Source organism: Nuphar pumila, chromosome 14, assembly GCF_984573655.1.
Source record: "Nuphar pumila chromosome 14, dmNupPumi1.hap1.1, whole genome shotgun sequence".
NCBI classification, from domain to species: domain Eukaryota; kingdom Viridiplantae; phylum Streptophyta; class Magnoliopsida; order Nymphaeales; family Nymphaeaceae; genus Nuphar; species Nuphar pumila.
This window is the reverse complement of record NC_143262.1, coordinates 79,986,704-80,012,774: the sequence shown is the minus strand read 5'-3', so window position 1 is coordinate 80,012,774 and position 26,071 is coordinate 79,986,704. Positions and strand designations below refer to the sequence as shown.

At 36.7% G+C, this 26,071-nt stretch overlaps 1 protein-coding gene and 1 long non-coding RNA gene across 8 annotated transcripts in view; both read left to right on the top strand.

The window, feature by feature from the left end:
- LOC149817075 (histone-lysine N-methyltransferase ASHH3-like) overlaps nucleotides 1–21,671 on the top strand; it is a 73,913-nt gene extending 52,242 nt beyond the window's left edge. For all 7 annotated transcript variants that reach the window (XM_089987301.1, XM_089987299.1, XM_089987298.1 and 4 more), the window contains 6 exons: nucleotides 8,429–8,456; nucleotides 8,566–8,653; nucleotides 13,100–13,151; nucleotides 13,291–13,369; nucleotides 21,048–21,242; nucleotides 21,342–21,671. In XM_089987301.1, coding sequence (XP_089843427.1) covers nucleotides 8,429–8,456; nucleotides 8,566–8,653; nucleotides 13,100–13,151; nucleotides 13,291–13,362 — 240 coding nt within the window. In that variant the 3' untranslated portion in view covers nucleotides 13,363–13,369; nucleotides 21,048–21,242; nucleotides 21,342–21,671. The remainder of the gene's footprint in view (nucleotides 1–8,428; nucleotides 8,457–8,565; nucleotides 8,654–13,099; nucleotides 13,152–13,290; nucleotides 13,370–21,047; nucleotides 21,243–21,341) is intronic.
- Nucleotides 21,672–21,704: 33 nt separating this feature from the next.
- LOC149817074 (uncharacterized) lies at nucleotides 21,705–22,806 on the top strand. Its single transcript, XR_016427637.1, has 3 exons — nucleotides 21,705–21,797; nucleotides 21,879–21,940; nucleotides 22,638–22,806. It is a non-coding gene; the product is annotated as an uncharacterized LOC149817074 (long non-coding RNA).
- Nucleotides 22,807–26,071: the final 3,265 nt, after the last annotated feature.

Genomic DNA, 26,071 nt, shown 5'->3' with positions numbered 1-26,071 from the left:
CAAAAGCCAGTAGTTGAGATTGGATCATTTGGGTTTCCTCCCCAGTCAGCGTCAGTATAAGCCAGTAAATCTAATGAAGACAGTGAGGATAGAAATAGCCCTTTAGTCAAAGTATTTTTGATGTATCGAATGATCCGAAGCACAACACTCATATGCACAGATGTAGGAGCATGCTGAAATTGGCTTGTAGAGTGCACAACATGAGCAATATCAGGCCTGGTGATAGTCAAATAGGTGAGGGAGCCAATGAGTTGCCTGTAAGGCGTAGGATCATCCAGCAAAACTCCATCCTCCAGTCGTAGTTTAGCATTGATAACCTCGGGAGTCTCCACCTTTTTGTCATCTGAAATCCCAGATTTGGAACATATGTCTGCAACAAGCTTCATCTGTGACAATATATACCCTCGAGGGGAGTATGCTACTTCTATACCAAGAAAGTACCTGAGAAAACCCATATTAGACATATCAAAATTATGTTTTAACATGGTTTTAACATTAAGAATACCACTTTCATCATTGCCAGTGATGATCATATCATCAACATAAAGCAGAAGGATGATGATACTATTACCTGCACGTTTAACAAAAAGAGCAGTGTCAGTATAACATGAACGAAATCCCAATTGTAACATGATAGCACTAAATCTATCATACCAAGCCTTAGGAGCTTGTTTAAGGCCATATAAAGCTTTTAATAATCGAAGAGTTTGACCTTGGTTAACACTAATTCCCGGCGGAGGGTCCATATATACTTCTTCATTCAACTGACCATTAAGAAAGACATTTTTAACATCTAATTGAAATATAGGCCATTTCTTAGATGTTGCTACAACAATTAGAGTTCTAACGCTTGTCATGCGAGCCACGGGGGCAAAAGTCTCTTCATAATCGATGCCATATTCTTGTGAATATCCCTTAGCAACTAATTTAGCTTTATAACGTTCTAGGGAACCATCACTTTTTGTTTTGACTTTGTAGACCCACCGACATCCTATAGCTTTTTTATTTGAAGGAAGTTGAACTATTTCCCAAGTTTTAGCCTTATTTAAAGCATCTAGTTCAACTTTCATTGCTTCAACCCAATGAGGAATATTTTTTGCTTGATTATAATGAGAAGATTCATAGTAAGAATGCAAGGCTATTAGACAAACTCTATAGTTAGGTGAGAGAGTTTCATATGAGACAAACGTATTAGGTGGAATTGATTCTCTAGAAGATCGCCTAAAGGGGGTTTCTTCTAGGGGTTCATTAAGCCACAAGAATTTTTCTAAAGCACTAATAGGTTGTGCTTCCTCGCGCCGAGTGTAAACTTGGAGATTGTCACCATTAGTTGGTGACACATCATTATCATGAGAATCATGAGTATTTTCTAAAAATTCTGGATGACTCAAAGAGTCATCATTTGAATCTTCTAAAAGATCATTGATAAACATATAATCAATTTCATTCGGTTTTTCCAATATTTCAAATCCATTTTCATTTTCTAAAAAGGTCACATCTTTGGAGACAAATAACTTATTGTTTTTAAAATCAAAGCATCTATAGCCCTTTTGATTTTCACCATATCCTAAAAATACGCATTCAATGGCTTTAGGTGACAATTTGTCTCTTTTATGTAAAAGAACAAAGCATTTACACCCAAAAATACGAAAGACCATTGTAGTCGGGTGTTATATTGAAAAGTTTTTCATAAGGAGAGATATTGTTTAATTTTGAAGATGGCATTCTATTGATTAAATAGGTGGAGGTTAACACGGCTTCGGCCCAAAAATTTTTAGGAATATTTCTAGAAATGAGCAAAGATCTAGTGGTTTCTAAAATATGTCTATGTTTTGTTTCCGCTAGACCGTTTTGTTGAGGAGTTCTTGGATAAGATTTTTGATGACAAATGCCATGTTGTTTTAAATATGATTGAAACTCATTTGATAAGTATTCTCCACCCGAATCAGATCTAAGAATGGATATTTGACTTTGAAATTGATTTTGAACTTTTGCATGAAATTCTTTGAAGAAGTTAAAAACTTTCGATTTTTGGTTAAGAAAATAAATCCACACATATCTAGTATAATCATCAATAAAGGTAACATAATACGAATAACCACCTTTGGATAGAACCGGAGATGGTCCCCATACATCGGAATGCACCAATTCAAAAGGTCTTGTTGTCACAAAGGTTCTAATAGGAAAAGGAATAGACTTCATTTTTCCAAAGATGCAATCTTTGCAATTGATATCTTTTTCTTTACAAAACTTGTTTCCAAAAGGAAAAAGATACATTTTAGAGTAACTTGGATGTCCAAGCCTTTTATGCCAAGTTTCAATATTTTTGTCTTGGACATAAGTACAAAATGAGGTATTTGGAAGCATTAAGTTATCCATAAAATAAAGATCTCCCTTCCTATGGCCTTGCCCAATCCGCTTCTCGGACCGGAGATCCTGCACAAAGCACCCTTGGGATGAGAAAGATATTTCACATCCATGGTCTGCAATTTGAGAAACGGAAAAGAGGTTAAGATTTAGTTTAGGAACTATTCTAACTTTTGGAACAAGAAAATTTTGAACATTTTTAGAATCAAGAGTTCCAATACCATTTATTTTTGAGAAAAGTTCCATCCGCCGTAGAGACACAAGACATTTTTGAATTGGTGTGCACGTTGGTTAATGCATTTTCATGAGGAGTCATGTGAAAAGAGGCTTCGAAATCTAAAATCCAAGAGTACGTACCGGAAGGTGATGATGAGGCAATGGCGGCACCGGAGGTGGAAGAAGTAGCCTTTAGAATTTGTTGGAGAGCCAAGGAGATTTGACCAAGAGTATCTTTGAGATCCCCGTTCTTGCCGTCATCTTCTTTGGTGGATGATTCTTCAACGGAAGTCACCTTTGGCTTGAATGTCTCATTTAACTTTGAGCAAACGGGTTTAATATGTCCCGACTCATAACAATGATGACATATAATCATTTTTCTTCCACCACTCCCTTGTTTACCAAAATGAGGTGGTTTGTATGTTTTAACATGATTGTCGGGTTTAGATACGGCAAGAACTTCATCTATGCTTTTACCCATGCTATGCCTAGTCTCTTCTTGAGTAATCTCGGCAATAGCCTCTTCTAAAGGAGAAAATGTAGATCTATGGAGAAGTGAAGATCTAACTTGTTCAAATTCGGGACGAAGCCCAAATAAAAATTGAAACATTCTATCTTGTTTCATTTGTTTTTGTCTTAGTACCACATCCTCCATAGCCACCCATTTTGGCTCTAAAAGAGCCAATTCATCCCACAAAGGATTTAGAGCACTATAATAGTCTTGTATGCTCATGTCACCTTGTTTTGTGGTTCTCACTTTTTCTTGCAAAAAATAAGCTCTTGCAAGATCATTTTTGGGTAAACATACCCTTCATAAAAAACCACGCTTCATTTGCCCGACGGAATTTTGCAATATTTGCACATACCTTAAGTTCGACATTATTCATAAACCATGCTAGGATTTTTGCATGGTTGCTCTCCCAATCTTCCATTTGGTGATGATAATCTTCTATGGCCTTGAGACGAGCATCACCTTCAAGTGCTTTCTCTTGATCTTCTTCCATCTTTGTGAGCTTAAGTTGGGGTTCCAGAACGGTTCCCATTACATAACCCCAAAGCTTCTTGCCTTTGAGATTATTCTCCATTGCGGATGCCCACATCATGTAATTTTTCCCATTGAGCTTGAATGATAGATCGATCTTGACTTCCATTGCTACAAAATGTAGATGTGAAAGAAAAAAAAAGAAGTAGAGAGAGACACGATTTTACCTTAGAAGATCGTATGGCTCTGATACCATGTAATGAAATATGCGGAAGAATCCAAGAATGCTAAAGCATTCACTATGTCCAACACGGACAAATGCAACAAGCATAAGAGAGGAAATCCACTAAGGGATATACGAAGGGCCTTATAAAAAGGCTACACACATAAAAATAATCTCTTTTATTGAAGAAGAGCTCTCAAAAGCAATACAAAATACAAGGGGGGTTCCCCCTATTTATAAGAAAAGGGAGACCAAAGGGGGCTCCCAATAGAGTCGTTGGGAGCCCCCAACGGTCACAATTGTGACCGTTGGGGGCCCCAATGACTCCATTGTGGGGCCCCTTTTGGTATCCCAAATTACATTTTAAAAAATAAAAAAACAAAAATAAAAAACAGCAAAATAAAAGAAATAAAACAAGTACCCCTATTGGGTACTTGTGAAAAGACCATAATACCCCTATCGGGTATTATGGTGAATACATCTATATTTATATATATAGATGTATTATTACATATGTCTTAACAGTTATGATATCCAAAATAATATTTATATATTTCTAGAAATGTTACCTTTTTAGAAAAAAATGTTTTTTTGATCTTGATGTGCCTAAGAAAGCTTGGAATTATTCATTTTATTTGAATTACTTCCTAGGGAAGATTGTTTGAATATTGGTGAAGAAGAACCTATTATTCATACCCCTGGTGATGTGGATCATGATATAGATAGAAGTGAACCTCCTCTAGTTCAATATAGAAGAAGATTTGAGTCAACCTAATGCCTTAGATCAGTACTCTAACCTTGAGCCACAAGGTATTAGTTCTACTAGGGAATCTAGACCCTCAGATAGATTTGCCTCCTCGTGACTCTTTTCATTTTCTGCTCAGTACCAAGCATGTCTAGCTAAAATCTTTTCTCATTTCGAACCCACTTCCTACACATACAAGCCAAAAGTCTTCTCGAATGGATAGAATCCATGAACCATGAGCTTAGAGCCTTAGAAAAATCTAACACGTGGCAAATAGGAGATCTACCACAAGGAAAAAAGTCCATAGGTTCTACATGGGTTTACAACTAAAAGGTTAAAACTAAGAGCGATGGCTCCCTAGAACGATATAAGGGTAGGCTAGTTGCCAAAGGCTATTCACAACAATACAGTGTAGACTATGATGAGACTTTCACACCTGTGGCTAGGATGATCTTGGTTAGGACTCTCATTGCTCTAGCTGCGATTATGAATTGGTCTATATATTAAATAGATGTTAAAAATGCCTTTTTAAATGATGGACTAAAAGAAGTATATATTGGATCCCCCACCAGGATATGAAATTCCTAGATGAAAAATTCTTTATCTTTGTAAAGTCTTGTATGACGTAAAACAACCCCCTAAAGCCTGGTATGATAGATTCAATTCAGTTATGCTTAAACTTGATTTTAAATCCTGCTATACTGACATTGCTATGTTCAAGGTTGTATGTATCATATGATACAACACACACTCGTATCTCGATATAATTGCATATCATATGTATCGTACAATACAAGCTCGTATCGTACCGTATTGTACGATACATGGTTGACACACTTAAAAAAAAGGTTGAATCGTAATTTTTCAGTTTTGAATTTTAAAGACCTCTTGAGGGATGACTCCCTCATTTGTATATGAGCCATTAGAGAGGTATCCATGCACTCTAGGACTCATGAGAGCGATTTGGTGGCCAATTCATGCACAAAAAGATGTCTTTTGTGGGTTATTCGAGTAAGAGTGCATTTCCACCATTTTTTCACTCAAAAAAAGTGGGTTAAGGTAAAAAAAAACCATTTTCTTTGCTTCTTATTGAGCTTTTTTTGGGGAAAGATGACATCAAATGATCCAGCATGCCAATGGGGCACTCGAATAATAAGTGAAAACCGATTGAAAATCGAGTGCAACTATTGCCATATTGGTTTTTTGTTTGTATCTCTATGTTGAAACATCATTTCACTGAGACACATCTAAATGTTGCGGCCTGCACATCTAAAAGTTTTTTTATATCATACAAAACCCACTAATTTTAATTTCTTCATATCATCATTTTAGGCAAATAGAAAAGTTATCATCAAGGAGGCACAAAGAGCAATTTGATTTTATTAGTTTGGAAAATTTTGATGTATTAGATGCATGGGTTCAATAAGCAGATATTCTGAATGAAGAAGACATTCAGTGGATAAACGTGGAAGAAACTCAACATGTAGATGATGAAGAGCCCACGTACATAGGAGATGATGTGAATGTTAAAGAAGGACGAGGAGGAGAAGAAGAAGAAGAAGAAGAAGAAGAAGAAGAAGAAGATAATGATTATTGATGGTATATTTTTAAAAAGCTTGGTTATTGTTTTATGTGTTATTTTTAGAAAACTTGGTTATGATGTCTTATTTAGCTCAGAGATACATAAATGCTTCATATGTGATTTTATGATTGTATTTTGTGCAATTCATCATTGTATCATGTGTTATGATTTTTTTAGATTTTTCGCTATTTTTCCTGATTTTTCTGATTTTTTTAGAATTTGTGAATTTTTTTATTAAAAATTTATGATTTTTTACAATACGATACATATCTTATTTTGGACCCGATCGATACGATACTTACAACCTTGCTATGTTTATTAAGAAATCTAATGCAGGTGTAACTATTCTTCTTTTATGTTGACAACATGATCATCACGGGAGGAGATAAACAAGAGTTAGTTATATTAAAATTGTTTTAAAATAAAGTTTTGAAATGACTGATCGAGGTTTTCTTTGATATTTTTTGGGGATTGCTGTAGCTTACTCTGCGCATGGTTATTTGTTAACTGAATCCTAATTTGCCTATGAGATTATTGATAGGTTTGATAAGAGGGTTGATACGCCTTAAGTTATCAACACTAAAATGAAAATCAATGATGACACCCCTTTAGATGATCCTACTCTTCCCGACCTGACATCTCTCATGCCGTGCACACAACAAGCTAGTTTCAGCATTCTCCTACGACTGTGCATATGAGCGTTGTTATGCACATTATTAAATATTTGCAAACCTCTATTTCAAGAAGGCTATTGTTATCCTCCTCCTTTTCATTTTAATTAATTGCTTATACTGATTCTGATTGGGGAAGACATCTCAATGATAGACGCTCAACCACTGGTTTTCATGTGTTTATAGATGATTCGTTGGTGTCCCGAAAATGCAAGCAACAACAAATAATCTCCCTGTTGCCGACTAAAGTTGACTATCGTGCCATGACTACCACGACCTTTGAAATTATATGATTGAGGTGATTATTATAAGACACGGGGGTGTATATGCAATCACCCTCAAGACTATGTTGTGATAATAAAAGCGCCATCTACATCTCTGTCAACCATATATTACATGAATGGACCAAGCATATTGAGATGGATTGCCATTATGTTCGTGAATAGTATCTTAAGAGGACTATCATCTTGCCCTACATAGCATTTGGGTTTTAGTTAGCCGACTTCTTGACCAAGGCACTTCCTTCTCCCCAGTTTCATTTCTTGACAAACTTTCGGTGATTATACCGTCAGTTTGAGAGGGAGTGTTAAATTGTATATATTATATATATAAATATGTATATATAATTATATATTCTGTCATTGTAATAGGTTATCCCCATTAGGGGTATTTTGGTCTTTCAGTCCATGTAATTAGACTGTGTCTAATAGGGGCACATTAGTCCTTTGTATGTTATTTTTTTTTCTATTTTTGTCTTTTATTTTCCTTGTAAGGGCTTAATAGTCATTGACCATTATAGCAGTTGGGAGCTCCCAACAGCTATATTTATAGTTGTTGAAAGCTATTAACAGCTATATTTATAGCCGTTGGGAGCATCCCAATAGCTATAAGTGGTCTACTTTGTCTATATAAAGGGTGTCTCTCCCTTTATTATATATGCTTGTTCTCAAGCACATTTGAATACATAAAACTTATATTTTTATGTTGTTTTTCCAAGCCCATCAGAGGATATTGTGCTTGTGACTTGTATTGACCCATAAATGGTCTTTGCTTGTGCTCTCTTTGTATGATTGTAAGCCCATAAGAGGCACTTTATTGTGTATTTTCCATTACATTACAAGATGTTGGGTAGGGGGTTGGATAGGTTAGAGAGGTGGTTTGGGTTTGTTAGAACTTAGAAGTGAATCTCAAGTAGTTAAGGACCTACCTAGCTAAGCCTAACCCTTTTAGAGGAAGAAAGACCTCCATAAGAGATTTCTTAAAGGAACTTCTCTGCAATTGCTTAGAGCAACTCAAGATACAAGATATAGAATGAGCCACATCACTTGAGTTGGGCCTTATACAGACGTTAGCCTTCCTAACTACCCTTAATACATCCAATTATTACACTCATGCCACCCGGTTCCCAGCTGAATATAAAAGCTCAGATGTTTATATGAATTACAAGAATACTCAAGCCAAGTGGGCGCCCCTTTAGGCTAGTCGGCTAGTGTGAGATGCATGTGACACCAATATTTGGCCAATAGTGATGGCTAGGCAAAGTGCATGTAACATGCATGTGTACTATCTTTTTCTTTAGATGATTCTTGTGACTTATTGCTTGCAAATAATGAACTGACTTCGTTATTTTTTCATTGCAAAGGATTGGCCTATTGGAGAAATGGCTAGTGGTAAGTTCATACTTGTTAATGTGTGGTTTAAGTTTTTATTTTCACACTTCCAGAGACCTGTTCCTTTTTTATTTCTGTTTAAAAATCATGTCTTTTATTAATAATTCAGGAGGCTTTCTCAATGGTTGCTCTTATAAGAAAAAAGAAGCTGAATGTATTGGTCTATGTGTGAAAGTATGGTGGCCAGATGACAAGAGGTATGATTGGACAGCTTAATGGCTTGGTCACCATCCCACTGTCATTCCTTCTATTCAATATTGTCCTTTATTTTCTTTCACATTTGGATAATATGATAAGAACATCTTTGTTGATGTTCAGCTTACTGCAAAGTCAGCAGTGATCCAGATGTTGGTGCTGGAGCAATTTTGATATTGAGCAGTAGTTCAAATAGAGTTTTTGTCCATGTTTGAAGTTGTCTTTCTTTAGCAGCATTGTGGTTGTTGGATGTTCTTTATCTTGTCTATATCATGGTTATAGTGCATGTCTTTTGCAGTTAATGCGCTTGGGTGTTTTCATTGCCATGGATTACTTTTTTTCTGATTGCTGTGCCTTCTCACATTATGTATATGGCATCAGTATGTTCTTCTCTCCGTGATATTGTGTCTAAGTACCAGTCTTATTGCTTTGCTTATCATATTGAAGTTTATATGAGTTTTACCAACAGGGGCTCCGCGTGGTTGGTAGGAGCTGTCAGTGCACGTCTCCTTGTGGTGGGACGTTGCAGGTTCAAAACCCAGTGGTACCATGAATAATAACTGGTGGGGGTCTGCCTAACCCCAGCTTGCCTTTCAAAAAAAAAAACTTATATGAATTTTACAAGCTCTAGTTATTTGGTGGGTTTGATTGTGGACTCTCTATCTTAATATAAACCTATTTCAATATCCATCTTAATAGCAAAACTCTTTGACTAGAGGAAACTTGTAAATTACTTTACACCTATTGTACTTTGCTAGTACCTATCTTGCTGCATATCACCATATGTGATTGCAACACAATGGGCCTTAATTGCAGAATATGAAATTTGGAAACTCAATGTTATATTATCCTCAAAATCTGTTGGGCATATTAATCTGATCTCATTGCTTGTGTACCATTTGATTGGCTGGACAAATGCCACATGGTGTTTGTCTCGAATGTGCCGGTCACATTCCTAGGGTGTGACTGGCGCATCTTGACATGCCCAATTCAAAATAAATGGGAATGGACAAAACGGTCCCTCTGGTGACTCCTTTGTCCCTGCGCGAGTTTGTCCAGCGAATCAAACACAACCTAAAAAGTTTTCTTTAGTGTCTGTTTCCAGTAGTGAGCATTCAAACATGGTATGTGGTGTTCAAAATGCAAATGGTTTTGTAGAAACTAATCACCTGTGTCACATAGTCATAGACGTGGTTACACACATGACACAGACATGCTTCATGCACAGGAGCTTTATAAAACTAAGTCACGAGTCACTACCATACATTATATGTATGTTTGTGTCAATTTGATTTTGCATTGAAAATTCCTAATTTAAAGCAATAAAGCATAAATATCATCTTAAATTCAAATTCTTAAATAACAATTCTAGACCACTATGATTAATAAACATTAAGTTTAGATCCAACTTAAAAATAGAAATGCGTGTTTGACCACTTCCAGTTTCATGTTTGTTGTCATGTTGACATGGGATGGGGTGTACATGCTATGTGAATTGTCTATTTGGCATGCTAAATGACCAATTAACCATTGAGCTAAGCATGGTATAGTGGTTAAATTGGAACTTACATTTGATCAGTTCAGAAAAGAGACGAATGGTGAATTCTTTTTTATGTTATGCATATAAATTGATACACATGGGGCTCCAAGTAGAGCATTTGTTTAACATGCAGATGTGAAGCTTTAAAATTCAAATAAATGGTTGAATCAAGACAATCTCATTTCATCAACTATTTCATCATGGGTTAAGATGGGATTTCACCTTTCTATTTGGTTTGAGGAACTCCAATAATATTTCAGAATAAAAATTGTGAACATTAGTTAATTACCCAAGTTTCCAGGAAAACAGCAAAATAACAAAACGATACAGCAGTTGCACTCTGTACATGTTAAACCCCTAAACTCACTGATAGCAATCAGAGTTTCTTATGAAATAGAAAAAGGGAAGGGATGTCCTGAAATGGTCAAGTTATGGGGAACGGAAGGGCAAGCTATGATGCTATTGCACAATCCAACTCAATGGGTTTGCTTGCTTTGCAGGATTGTGGAGAAATTGTGTTATTATTAGCTCCTTAAATAATGCTTCTAGGTGCTTTGTTTGTCAGCTCAGCTGACAGACACTACAGTCACTAATTGTAGGACAAAAATATGATTGCATGAAATAACATGCATGCAGTGCATATCACTTCATGATGCACTGTCACTAGAGAATAATCTTGCAGAGTTTTTTTTATTCTTCACTGGTAATAAGACACATCATAGTGGATGTCCGAATCCGTGTTGATGTATTTTCTGATTGGTTTCTTCTTAATCCATCATAGATGGATCATTTTGAAATCATAACTTAGGCTTAAGGGAACCATTTTTCTGTTGGATATGACGTAATAAAGACATTGGTGATGCATTTCTTGTCGAACCTATGCTTTGGCCCTCTCACATTGTATGGTGAAATCATGTATGTTTGAGATCTGATTACTTGTTACGTCTCTGTTCTGAGCTCCAAAAGGAAAATACCAAATTCCATATGGCAATTTAGTTTCATATATAGCCATCTAGATAATGTACTGCTACTCATCATACACTTCTATTGTCACAAATGATATGGAAGGGGGTGGGATGAATTAGGGGTGACCATTGGCCTGGCCCAGCCCCATTAGGGCCTGACAGGCCTGACCCAGTTAATGGGCCGGGCCTGTCGTAAAGAGAAGTAAATTACGCAGGGGCCTGGCCTGATTATCTAATCAGATCAGGTGCAGCCGACTTGATTCGAGCCTGGGCTGAAAAATGCAGCCTGAGCCCAACACGATACAGGCCGGGTACCCGACATCCCGTCGGGCTCCCAGTGTGATGGCCACCCCAGGAGAAATGCACCCTATGTCCTATTAAAGCAAATGGATGGAAACTTCCTTTGGATATGAAGGCAATGGCAAGCTACTCAACCTAAGTAGGTGAGAGGAAATCTAGTATGTTTTTTGGCCACTGTCAGATAACAAGTTATCCCAAAACATAGAGAGAGCTGTTGTTGAGTGTTGATCAATGAGATATATGAAGAAAGTGAATGAGAACATATTCCACTATATGAGATTGTTTATTGTGAATAATGTACTTAAAAAGGCACTGTATATGATAAGTGTCTGAAGAAAGTGAGAACACGAGTAAAAATATTCAGTTTTGTCATGGTAAGGTAAATAGCCCCATGTAATTGTTGATGAGGAGCCAAAAATTGCAAATTGTCATCTTCAGTTGAATGCAGGCTAACATTGAGCTGCTTGTAGTTGTGATAGCTTGTTTGCATTTAAGATAGAGTTGAGCTCTAAGACTTGTGGTGGATTTAGCTTGAGTGAGCAAACATTCGAGTTGAAGGATGCTGTATGTTCAATACCCAGGGTGTGCATCCTTATCGGAAGGTTGAAGCCAACAGGAAACTATCCCTGGTGGGCAGGCATAGTACCCGTAGAGTTTTACGCTGTGGACACCAAAACAGAGCCACGGTCAATGTCTGAACCATAATGGTGGTTTCTCCTTGTTATAAAAAAGAAAAGCAGTGAGATGATACTGAAATGTTGATGCTTGAAATGAAGAAGTGCAAGGATAATTTACTCAAATGATGCTCACACAATTTAGTAATATCATAAAGAGCCATTCTAAGGTGAAGAACTGAGTTAATGATGCTGCATAGTTGCTCATAAATATTTCCATTAATAGGTTATTGAGACGTGATTGCTTATGATGGGGCATGGATCTAGGATTCATCACTATCAAATTAATGTTTGTGTTTTATTAGTGTATATTTTGTTTTTCTTGTTATACCCTTTTTTATTATTTAAGCCTTGTATATGAGTATTGGGGTGTTTTTGTCATTGTACATCATTGTAACAGTTTGTGGTATATATTGGGAGATTTCGGACGATTTCCCATATTGGGAATCATGAGCACTGACAGCCCTCTCTCACATTGCTGCTGCTTCCTCTATTGCACAAGTTTTGGTGTAACCCAAGAGCTTTGATAGGTGCACATATGTAATTGATAACAAAAATGGTATGCAAACAAAGCAATAAATAAGCTACATCTTGTGATTATGCGAGTAACTCTTCCAAAACTGCCTTGGTATCATTCCTTGCGCATTTGTTAACAAGCTCTTTTATTTAGCACACTTACATATTTGACAATGGTATTAGGCTCTTTTATTCAGCATACGTAACATATTTGACATTGGTTTTCTGTATCTTGTAAAAAATTTGTGCATTTGTTTGATGAATAAAATGTGTGTATATGGCAACCATTAAAAGCATAGCTATTATGTTAACTGTTTATAATCTTGTTATAACTTTTATTTAATAGTAGACGATTATAGTTCTATAGTCCTTGTAAAAGTCCTTTTCTGTTTCATTTACCAATCTTGTTTTCATATTGCATTTTTATTAACTGATGTACCTTGGAAATTGCAGGTTCTATAAGGGGAAAATATCAGCCTATAATGCAGAGGAGAAAAAGCACACAGTGAGTGATGGATACCCATTTATGGATGTCTGACCTTGGTTTTGTTGCTAGTTGCACTCCTGCACCAGTGTTGTATTTGTTGCTTATTCTGTGTGGTGGTGGGGAAAAATAATGCCTCAGTACCTAATTTTTCTTGCAGATACTGTATGATGATGGGGATATAGAGGTTTTAGACATGCGAAAAGAGCGGTGGGATTTCATTTATGCGTGATCTGCAGGTATGGTGGTGAAAATTCAACCAGATGAACACTTGTAACAGAAAAAACAAATAATATATATTATAACATTGTTATGATAATTGATTGTCTACATTTTTACTTTAGTTATTGTTACTGCTAATAAACTGTTAGAAGACTTTTGAATTTATGGATTAATTTTGATGCCAAAGAAATTTGGCAGACACTGAGAGTACTGTCTGGTAATTTTGTGCACGTGAAGTTCATGAGATCTCAAAAATTGTTTTTTCTTTGTGGTACTGCTGTGAATACTCCCATAAAATGATAGCCTGAAACTTCAAATGTGAGTGTTTTTAAATGGACACAACTATTTTTATAAAGTTCTCATTAGGACTTACATATAAAGGGATAATGGACAGGATTCAAAATGGAATATCCTTGTGACATAGCCTATGGTGCTTTGGAAATTAAAGAAATAGTTAAAGGGTGTATTTGAAAAGTTGCTGCCCCTCTGGATAGTGGATGACTGTCTTCTTGCATATTCTTAAGATAAAATAGAGGTATTAATGAAAAGATTTTTCTTTAGTTGCTTTCATCTATCTGTGATAGTTTAAAGTTTGTTGGTCGCGTTTTTCTGCCATGGTATTACAGTCTTTCGTTTATTCCTTCAATATCAATATATTATAATGTTCCAGAATGGCCAAGAAAATGTTATGGTATGCAAATGACAGGGAGCCGGCTTGTGTAGTTTAGATAAAAAGATTCCTGTATTAATCACTTTTTCATAATATAAAATATATAAATTTCTTCATTATGCCTAGTGCAGTATGTTTAGGTTCTTGTAGCTGATTTGGTTGGATATCCGACCAATCTGAACCCTTTGTTGGGTTTGGTTAAAAATCCAAATCCGATTGAGGGATCAGGTTGGAATTTATGTAGTCAACAGCCTCAACTAGTCCGCCTAGTCAGTCTAGGCGTAAGTAAAATGCCTAGGCTTTGCAATTCCTAGGTGGGTACCTTAAAAGGTACCAATTTTGCCGACTAGGCAGCGACTACCCCTGCCCTAGACACGAGGGCTATGTCACAGGGATTCGGCTAGCAGGGTGCCGCACCCACGTCGACGCGACTCGACGCGGGTGCGGGTTCGGGTGCGGCACCGGGTGCGGTCAACCCGATCCTGGGTGCGTTGACCGCACCCAGGATCATTTAGGTCCATTTGTTTTTTGGATTTTTTTTAAAAAAAAAAAAATTCCCTGTGAAATGGGCTGCGAATTTGAATTTTTTTTTTAAAAAAAATCTGCTGTCAGGGCTGACAGGCAGCTGCTGTCTGTCAGGGCTGACAGCAGCTGTCTGTCATGGCTGACAGACAGCTACTGTCTGTCAGCAGCTGACAGGCAGCTGCTGTCAGCAGCTGACAGACACCTGCTGTCAGCTGCTGACAGCAGAAAAACCTGCAGGGAAACCCCAGAACTGTACTGGAAGCTTTTCCAGCTCGTATAGAGACCATTTTGCTCTAAACTAATAGTATTTGTCAGTGCAAGCATGCTAGAAGTGGTATATCATGAATGACATTCATCTTTGAGAAATACTATCTTTGAGAGATACGATGCATTATAAAAACCCTCATTTTACCCTAAATGTCTTATGAAACTTTTTAATGTCAAAATATGGCCTAACTTTGTATAAGCGGGAAACTCCATCAGTGGCATGATTTTATTATCTGGGAAGACCACATCACCACCTTCTCTTGTGATAAGATGATCAAAGTGATACACTTCCCTTTTATATATATATATATATATATTTATATATATATATATATATATATATTTTTTTTTTTACATTTTTGCCCTGCCGCACCCCCGCACCCGCACCCATGTGACATAGCACGAGGGCTGTTTAATTATTAATTATTAATTATTATTATATATATTCTGTTATATATATATGTGCGTGTGTTTGTGTGATTTGTTCTGTGAAATGATGAAAGCATAATATATATATATATATATATATATATATATATATATATATATATATATATATATATATTTGTGTGTGTTACTTTGCTTTTGGGTTTTTTTCTGTGAAACGTTGAAACCATGCAGAGTTAATTTTAATTGATTATGTTTTCTTATATATGTGTGTGTTACTTTGGTTCTGATGGATTTTCTATAAAAGCCTGAAAGCATGTTTAGTATATGAATTATGTAATATGTTATTTATATATGTATGTGTATTGTGCTTCTGTGAAAGGCTGAAAGCATATTTTGTTGATTATATTGAATATGTTATGAATAATATTATAATAGAATATATATATATATATATATATTAATATATTAATATATTTTGAGAAAGCATGTGTAATTTTGTACTTGCGAGATGAAAACATCTTATTAGTAAAAGAATTAAACATATTTTTATGTATATTTTGTATACTTTTTTATATTATAATTGGGATAACGATTAGTCCGACTACTCCCGCCTAGTCCTCGACTAGTCTTTTTAGGGGTCTACTGACTAGGCACCGCCTAGCGCTTTTGACTACATAGGTCAGAATGTGTTTGGCATGGCAAAATCAGTCCGGATTCGGTTTTTTACCAAGATCCAATTGTATTCTCATGTCTAAATGAAAATTGCAACTTTGAGGCTCTCACTCACTAACACTGCTTGATGTAGCAAACCAACCAGCTGATTGCTTCCCACGCTTGTGCAAATGTCGAAAGATTTGTTATATAAACTTCAATGGGGGACCCGACCCAAACCGCATCTTCTAGAGCACTCTGGGCCAGATTTAGTTTTAGTTCTTTCTTATTCAGGTTTGAATCGACTCCAATTAAGACATCCGATTAATAGGATTTGGTAATGCCCACATCCGAACTGAATCTAATCCACATATATATATATATATATATATATATATATATATATATATAAAGGTGATAAAGAAACCATCTGTTCCTTTTCTGATCTCTCAGATATTTCATAAAAGGGCTCTCTATAGGTACACAATCACCAACCCTTGCATGAATAGCTAAGGACCCAATAAGTCCAATATGGATTCCTTCGGACACCTTGAAACAATGAAAATCACTACCGTCCACACCTTATGGATGGTTAGGAGGAATCAATTCCTCTCTCTCTCTCTCTCTCTCTCTCTCTCTCTCTCTCTATATATATATATATATATATATATATATATATATATATATATATATATAGGGTTAATATTTGTTTCTATTCAAGGCATAGAACTAGCAAGTATAAATCACCTTCTTTTCATATTTTTTTTTAGATTGGGCCTTATGGGTGTGTTCGAACTATAAGACTTGTTTTGTAGAAAATGAGTTTGATTCAGCGGAAGCGGGAAGCGAGACACTTCTAAAATGTTAGGAAGCGGGAAGCAGAGGATGACTTAGAACCGAACTGGGATTCGTCGCAGAAACGAGAAGGGAAATGAACCGGAAGCGACCTAGAAAACAAACCAGAAGCGAAGAGAGAAGCGACCTAGGGTTCGATTGGGAAGCGAATAAGAATCAAGTTTTCCCAATATTGGGTAAAAAAATTTGTTAAAGGCTCCAAGCCCTCCCCCCCCCCCCCCCCTCCCCAAAAAAAATCACTTCTTGATATTGGGAAGCGAGCTTCCCATTTAAAAGGTCGCTTCCCCGATGTTGGCAGTTTTTTTCAAAAAATTAGCATCCCACAATGCACTAAATATTCATATTTTTGGATCAAAATAACACGATCCAAGGTATGATCCTTAACAACCAAACCATGTTGCGGACCTGTGTGATTAGATAACCTATGATTTGTAGCTGGATAGTATAGCAGCAAATATTAATCTTATATATAGAGAGAGAGATGTTTGCTACATTTGTTTGTACATACAATGTATTGTAAAACTCCTATTTTTTTCAACTTTTTTGCAAAATTTTTGTGGATCTGTCATTATAGATGTGATTTACATAGCATGTTTAGTAGAAAATAGGTTTTAGAACATGTATCACAGCATGTAACCTGGTTTTCCAAGGGCTTAAAAAATCAATGGCCCACAATGTGTCACAATTTTCAAGAATCAAAAGGTCATATTTTTACATCGAAAAAAGTATGAACCATGGTGTGTTTCCTAGCAAACAAAACATACTGAACACATTTGTGAGGTCTGAGTGGTTGCAACTTAGATCTAAATGGTGCTGAATAGATTATATCTAGGTTTTGGACCAGAACCAACCCCTTTTATCCATTTATGATCCAGTCAGCTTTTAGTCAACGAGGAAGATAAAAAGTGTATAAGGTTAGTTATATAGTTATTGAGTATTGATTGTTAGTTAACTATAGATCTTTGACATGCTTTAGATTTTTGATTCATGATTGTCCATCTATTGGCTTTATACAAAGTATTTTGTAAACCTTAGAGAGTATATATACCTGTATTGACATTATATAACATGGGTTCAGATGCCTGGTTGTACCCACATTTCATAGGTCGGGCCATAGTTGCGGAGTTTGTGTACTAGCTTGCTCCTGAGTCACAACTGAAGATTTCCAGTTGATCCAAGTTTCTGGAGCTTATTAGGGCTCCTTGTGCACCAAACCACCTGGCACTTAAACAAGAGTTCTGGTGGCCTATGCCATATAGGTGCGGGTACGGCACTTTAAAAAACTTGGGTGCTTGGGTGCAGGGAGGGTGATAAACTGGTTCAAAATCGTGAAAGGGAATGGAGAGGGAGGGCTGAGAGAACTCGAGTTCTGCTTTGGAAACGGCAGCCACTATTTTTTCTTAGTGCTGCACTAATCTTTTCATTAACCTTAATAGGGTTACAAACAATTTGCATGTACAAAAATGCCCTTTACAAGAAACACATATTACATATATGTATGAGAAGTTATATTCGATATGGATCTCTATTGGATCCATATCCGATCCATATTCTAATACCCTCCCTCAAGTTGTGCATGGGAGTAAACCATGTGCAACTTGTTCTTCAGATACAAAAAACGGTTACTCGTGAGACCTTTTGTGAACGCATCAGCGACTTGATCTTGTAACGATACATAAACTGGTTCAATCTCTTTGTCTGCTATCTTTTTTCTGATGAAGTGTTGGTCGATCTCAATATGCTTAGTTCGATTGTGATGAACATGATTGATCACAATTTGTATGGCACTTCTATTATCACACATAAGAGTTGAACCTGAGACATTCTCTCCCATTTCTGTAAGTAGATGTCTAATCTAGGTCACTTCAGCTGTGACAGCTGCCATAGATCTATATTCTGCCATATAGGTATTTTAAGAACACAATATATAATAAAATACAATAAGAAACCAGGAGACATGAATTGTGATGTGAGTGATAATTCGACCACCTCAAACCTCATGCTCTAATATTAATAACATGTCACAAGACTCATATTTTCATATTACATAAACAAAAATATTATAGCAATAATTGTTCTCGATTTTCAATTGGTTCTTACTCAATACTTGAGTGCCCCATTGCCATGTTGGATCATCATATGCCATCTTTGTTGCAATGTGGAGTCTTATTTCTACATTGATTTAAATCCCTAATTTTCGTAGTAAGTTAATTGGGGGTTATAGGGCAGAAGCGCCCCCTGCTCGTAATGTGGAGGTTTGGGGGCGTGAGCCCCCAATGTCGAACTTTTTTGGAGGGTAATTTTGTAATTTTACTCATAATAGAGATTTTTAACCTTAACCCACTTGAGTGAAAAAAAAGTGGAAATGCACACTCTTGAACAAATCATAAGATCCCTCTCCCTTGCGCACAGATCGGCTCCCAAATCGCTCTTACGACTCCTAAGGTGCGTAGATACCAGAGTTACCAGAAGTGCCTAAGTAAAGGGGGAAGCGCGCTTCCCCAAAGCGCGCTTCGGAAGCGCGAAACGTCGCGCTTCCGAAGCGTGAGGGGGAGCGTCCCCCTTTTTTGGGAATTCCCCCCACGTTTCCCCCACGCTTCCCCATTTTTTTCATTTTTTTCGCTTCCCCCTCGCTTCCGGTTCGCTTCCTAGGTCGCTTCCGAGACGGTTCGGAATTTTCTTCTAAGTGGTCCCATGCTTCCCTGCTTCTTAAATTTTTGAAAGTGCCTCGCTTCCCGCTCCCGCTTCCTCGACTGGTAACTCTGGTAGATACTCCTCTAATAGCTTCTACACAAATGAAGAAGTCGACTTTCAAGAGGTCTTTAAAACCCAAAAAATAAAAAACAAGTTTCGGCAATTTTTAAAGTATGCCGAAAGTGTATCATACGATACAACACAATACAGGGTTGTATCGTATGATACATACTTGTATTGCGATACGGGTATGTATTGTATCACTTTTGCTCATAGTAACCATAAGTATCGTACCGTATCATACGATATAGTACAATACTTGCAACATTGGTGTCAGGTAGTGCTAAAAAATGGTATCCAACATCTTCTATTTTATAAAGTTAAACATGATGTTATGAAATTTTTGGTAGTAATGTCTACTGCATAGTTGGCTAACCCTACGATCCGACTCAGGAATCACCGGAGTCGGATCGGATCGCCCACTAACTAGGCCGCCTATCCAGGCCAGTCCTGGTTTAACCAGGATCGACTGGGAATCAGCTGACTTGGAGAGTCGCCGATTCAGTCCTGAAGCATGCGACTCAGGACTGAGACACGATGAGGCGATTCAGTCCTGATTTGTTGAGTTGTCTCAAATTTTGTACCGATTCATTTCGATACAAACTGGTTTAACCCTTTAAAAGTGATTTTTTTTGGAGAAGGGTTTGTCTACTCTTTTCGTTCTCTCGCCTCATCTCAAACCTAGCCATCGAACGACGATGGCTGGCTATCATTGACGACCATCGCCGACTGCCGACAGCCACCATCCGCCAAGTGCTCTCTCTTTGCGAGCCGAGCCGAGGAGGCCTCTCTCTCTCTGAGGTGAGCTGAGGCCCTTTTCTCTCTCTCTCTCTCAAGTAATGCCCTCACTCTGTGGCCTTGGGGGTCATAGATTTCTTTTTTTTTTCAGACTGATGGGGTTTCCCGCTTTCCCTGTATTGCAGTGGTGCACGATGCACACTATTGAGGGTTTATTTTGTTGTCCACAGTCTACACAATCCAACACTACACACAAACATGGTATACAAAATGGTGAAAAAACCCCAACAGGGTGTGCAATTTACTTGTTTCATTTCATTGTTCTTATGCATGTGCAGCTATGAAGTTTTTTTATGCAAATATTTTGTAGTTTCTATTCTTTGATGCTTTGATTTAGTGAATTTGATGCTTGGAGTGTGATTATTTGCATTCACATTGTAGAAAACATAGTGTTCTGTTCAATATTTAAAAAATTAAAGTATAATTAAAAAAACACCAAAAAAATTTAGGTCCTAACCTGTCCGAGTTACCGAGTTGACCTGCTGACTCGCGAGTCAGGGGTTGGGTGATCCGAGTCCGAGTCACGGGTTTGCCAACTATGGTCTACTGGGAGAAATTTGTATAAGTATAATGGGTAGTTATAAGATGAATTGCTTCACGTTTTTTGGTCCATTTATATTTTGTATGCTAGATGCTCAACTTGGGGCTATCCGTGGTAGATGAGAATCTTGCTAAATTGCCATGCCTGGTTTACTGTCATTCTATTGAATATTCCTATTTGTGTGACCTGATAACATTCTCAGTCTTTGTAAGTCACTCAAAACTATTTTTTGGATTGTATGCAGTGTCTGCTTCAGTAGCTTTAAGATCTGGTCTTCAACGTGTGCTATCAGCCAAGATCTATCAATAGTTCTCTCTGCAAACAAGATTCCAATTTTTTCCCATTTTCATTCTGTGGTATATAAGATGCTTTTTGGAAACACTATTATTCACCGCGCGCTAAGCAAGCAGAAAGCTGTGATTTGTACCATGTAGTCAAGGTATGCTTGTTTTGCAGCTGTCTGAACCATGGTTACTTTTGCACTTGATGTTGCTTAAAAAAAATTGAAGAAAGCAATATTTATTCTTAGTTTTTGCAGGTATAACTAACTGCAACTTTTAGCATAGCATTGTAAGGAATATGTCTGGAACCCATTTTTTCGCACTGGCATGGAAAACAGGAGAGAAGTTTGCTATTCATGGTTTTTCTTGTTGATTCTAACTGAGTTTCAAATGTTTGTAGGGAAGGTTGTATGATTATGTTCATGTTTCTTATGCATGTTTCACCATGTGCAAACTGATGTGTTACAAGTGTAAGCTAATGTAGTTTGTATCAGATAAACATTTGTTCTGTAAAACGATCCTTAACTGGGAAATGGATTATGCTGGGACTCTAAACAAATCTTTTGCTACTATCTTATTGACACAAACAGGGATCCTTTTTCTTTTCTTTTTTGTTTTCTGCTTCTTTTTTTTTAATCCAAGAGAATTTATGCACAAGTGGTGAAACAACTGACCCACTGAAATACAATCAACAACTGAAGCTTAGCTATTTGGTGAGCACCCTGATCTGAAATTCGTTCGATCCAACCTTAGTAACATCCCATCTATGACATTTAGTATCTGTTTGGGTCCAGGCCAGGACTGCTGGTTGGTTAATCTGGGTGTTCGTGCGGGGAACTTTCCCGGTTTCATTAAGGTAAAAACCTCATTCCATAAAGGAAAGACGCCGATCCTTTTTAGCCAGTTTTGGTTATGCACTTATAGTTGAGTGGCTTATGGTGTCTTTCAATGCTTCAGTTCTCAAATCCGAGGGATCAGATTTGAGAATTGAGGATCTCTGACTCGGCCTCCAGGTTGGCCAAAAAACAGTGAAATATGTATTTCGGATAAAAAAGGTTAGGATATGTGATGCATTGCTTGAATGCTTTGAATGTAGGCGTGGGCGCTGCGCGACATCAGTGGCTCCCTACTTTACATCAGATCCTCGGAACTGTGGTCAAAATCTTGCAATGGAAAATGTTGCCCCGGTCCATGACTTGACATGTTTGTTGGGGTTTGCTGGGCCACGTGATACCAAATCAAATTTCGTTTGGAGTCATGATTCAGAATCACATGAGGCTTCTTGTGGTCCTGATTCTCATCTAAATGAGAACGCAACTCTAATTTGTATAGGCAAATGAGAGTCCATTTCTCACATTCTTTCTTTCATGATACTCAAGGAAACCATTAGACTATACTAAGTTGGTTGAGCTTCACTATTTCATTAGGCGCTTCTTGGTTTTGACCTGCTACAACCAATTTATTCTTCCATGAATGTGCTGCTCTGCTTGCATCAACATAGTTGCATGTTTTGATATACAGAATGCTATTCTATGAAACCTGTCTCCTGCTAGGTGGTGCAGCTGTATGAGGCTAGGTGGTGCTTTTTTCTAAAAGGGCAACTTCAACTTGGATGGCGCTCTTTGGAGATAGAATGCGCTTAAAATGAAAGAAAATTGCATTTGGAGTTCCTCCTTTGGGCTGGTATTATGAAAAAGTCTCATTTATCAGACATTTCATGACCTAACTTTTTTATTGAAACTGTCTAATAGAAATTTAAAGTTAATAATATGATTAAAATCCTTATAAAGCTTCATTTTTAACCTTTGGTTTGAAAAAGTGTTGTGCTTATTTTTAGTATGCAATAAGGGTAGTTCAAATATTCTTTAATCTGAGTTACTTATACTGAGGTCTCTATTTGACAGTTGCATTAATAAGTTGGATCCTGAAATATCCTTTTAGAAAACATGAAACTCTATTTGGAGAATCAAACAAAAGGTGGGTCTGTAAATTGAAGTTCCATGTAAAACAAGAAATTTTGAAAATTCTCTTAAATTATTAGCGATAATGAAGTACGGACCTAAGCTTTTGAAATTGTTAAAAACATATTAAAATTACACTCTGTTAGTTAAACTCGTGTTTTTGTCAATTTAACTTGGGTTTGTCATTAACTCAAGTCAAATTTTGAGGGTCCCATGGCAACTTTTTCTTTTTGTTTAACTCAAGTTTGGTGTGCTTTTGATTATTGCTAAAAAAAGGTTAGTGCTTTCCTTTTTATGAGTAAGAGTAAATTTCAGCAAAGATTTGATGGTAACCTTGTTGAAAGGAAATTTTGTGTTTATTTAGGCGCGTTTGCATCCCGAGGAAGAGGGTTCCTTGGAGTCCTATTCGGTTGAAGGGGATTCGGATCACCACCTCATGGGAAAGGTTACCGTGGAAAGGGGGTGTTTCCCATTGAAATGGGGCACCCTTTCTGATAGGAAAGGGAAACCCTCATATGCATTGCAGCAGTGAGGCCCATGGAAATGCATGGGTTTCCGTGCATTTTCGCAAAAACCCCGAGGTTTCTGCAGCTGCTGCATGCAAGCGGGCCCTTAACTGTAACAAAATTTATGTGTGCTTTTAGCAATGTCATAAACTCAAGTGTGTTTTTTACTATCACTAATAATTTAAGTACGGTTTTGAGAATTTTCAATAATACAGACACCAGTGCAACCAATCGAGAACCAAGAAAATGAAAAAGAGATCAATAGCAAAATCTAATTTGTAAACTTTTTTTCTTTCTTTTTTCAACAGAGAAAGCTGGGGTTAGTCAGACCCCTACCAGTTATACAACCATACCATTTGCACGTGACGGATTGGGGATGAATGGATCCAGATTTTGAAGAGTGGGTCCAGCTTAGATCTGGAAGTGACTTGATTTATCTATAGAGCCCCAGATCCAGCTATGACATATCGGCTCAAAATGGGTAAAAGTTTATTAGTTTTCATGTGATTTTAGGTAAAAAGGGTTGAGCTAGATCCAATACTGACCCAGATTCAACCATGCTCATTTGCCCGTTCCCGATCAGATTTGGTTAGCTTGCCTATGTTTATTCTGAATCCGACCCGTATTCTGATGTGCACAACCTGGGTCTGACAAGATGCATTGGATCCTTTAGATGGTTTATCCGATGATAAATTTGCAATGATAAAGGAGAATTCGACTATTAGAGAGTATCTCTACAAATTTAGCGCTCTTTGATTCTTCCTGTGAAATTTCGTTTTGATTGAAAATGTCAATTTCCGTTAATCCTATTGTAGCCAATGTCACAAAAATCACTGATATTTTGAAAATAAATTTTTGTTGTTGTATATTTCAAAAATTGATGTCAATCCAGAAATATCCTGATACTTTCAAAATGACACCTATTTTGAGAATATCACGATAACTGTATATTCACCCAATAAAAAATGCTTTTAAAATTTGTAATTATTTATATTAATATTTTCATATTGAATTTTATTATTTATGTTATTCATTTTGCATTTACCAAAATTTTGTAGTGATTTTCTGAAGAAAATAAAAGCATTAATTTTTTTACAGGATTTTCCGTCGCCAAGAAGATTCCATTATCCAGATTTGTCATCAATTATAGCATGCTATTACAACTTTCTTAGTCCCCATAGTTTCAAATTTGCAAATCTTTACATGTTTTTGTGTTTATGAGCAAATTATCAGGAATCAAATGAGATAGCTGGATGGTTAGTGTGGCCCTATCATAACCGAGGGGTCTCAGGTTCGAATACCATGGGATTATCCCCCAGATTGACTGTCAAAGTGAAAAAAAGAAGCAAATTATCCAATTCTTCCCCATCTCAATGACCTTTGAATAGGTTGGGGGTTTGATTCAATTAGAAGGAATCCCACAGTCATGATATGTCTATCTATATGCATATAAAACCATTGTACAATAAATTTTTTAATTTATAATCCGAAGAAACCGCACCCCGCATGAAGACCTGGTTGCGCTGGCTCAGCCTGCCATACCTACGGCGTCATGCCAGCAGCATAAAACTCTGAGGCTAGGACCCTTATCCCCGGAGCCTATTCTACACATTGGCCATTGTACAATATGAAATTGGATTTCAATTTGAACACTTCAAAGAGTACACCTAAATCTTCATACTCGAAACGAGCATTTGGAATATGTGCGAGGAATTCACTAGTTTCTTTCATCTTATCCAGTTGATCTGATCCTTGGTCCGGATATTTTGACTACCTTCTTGATTAACACATTTGTTAGGATATTTGGAATATGTGTGAGGAATTCACTAGTTTCTTTGTCATTGTTAGGATGGTAATCGGCTTGATCTGTATAAAAAATTTAAAAAATATTGGTTACTTTAGAGTTGAGAATTTGATATTTAGTAGGCCGTTGATTTTTCAACCCTTAGTAAACCTGGCATATATGTCAACAAAATATTATCTAAAGGTCAATTTCTACTAGACCAAATATACGTAGATCACATTTGGAGGATAAGATGTGCAAAAAAAAAAAAAGAGAGAGGAGCTTTCAAAAGAGAGTTTGGAGCCTGTGAGAGATAAACGTTTCCTGAGAAAAAAAAAAGTTGAGCCTGGACTATATTTGTTTAAAACTTGATTGGATTCATCATAGTAGAAGTCTTTCCATTCCATAAAAATGAAAAAAAGAAGAATGCTACTTCACATAATGATGGAAAAGGTGGTAGGTTAGGAAATTGAAAAAAAAATATAAAACTCTTCTAAATTAAAATATTCCAATAAATATTATTATTCGAGTATGATACATCTGCATGATTACATACTTTGTTTTATGATAAACAATATCTTTTTTTAAAATTTTTTTATATAAAATAATTATGCTTATGAGAGAAGTTATACACTTATATATATATATATGATGCATATGACATGTCAATTTAAATATGCAAATGAAATACCCATGATCAAATCCAAATTTTAAATTAATATATGAGACCATTTATA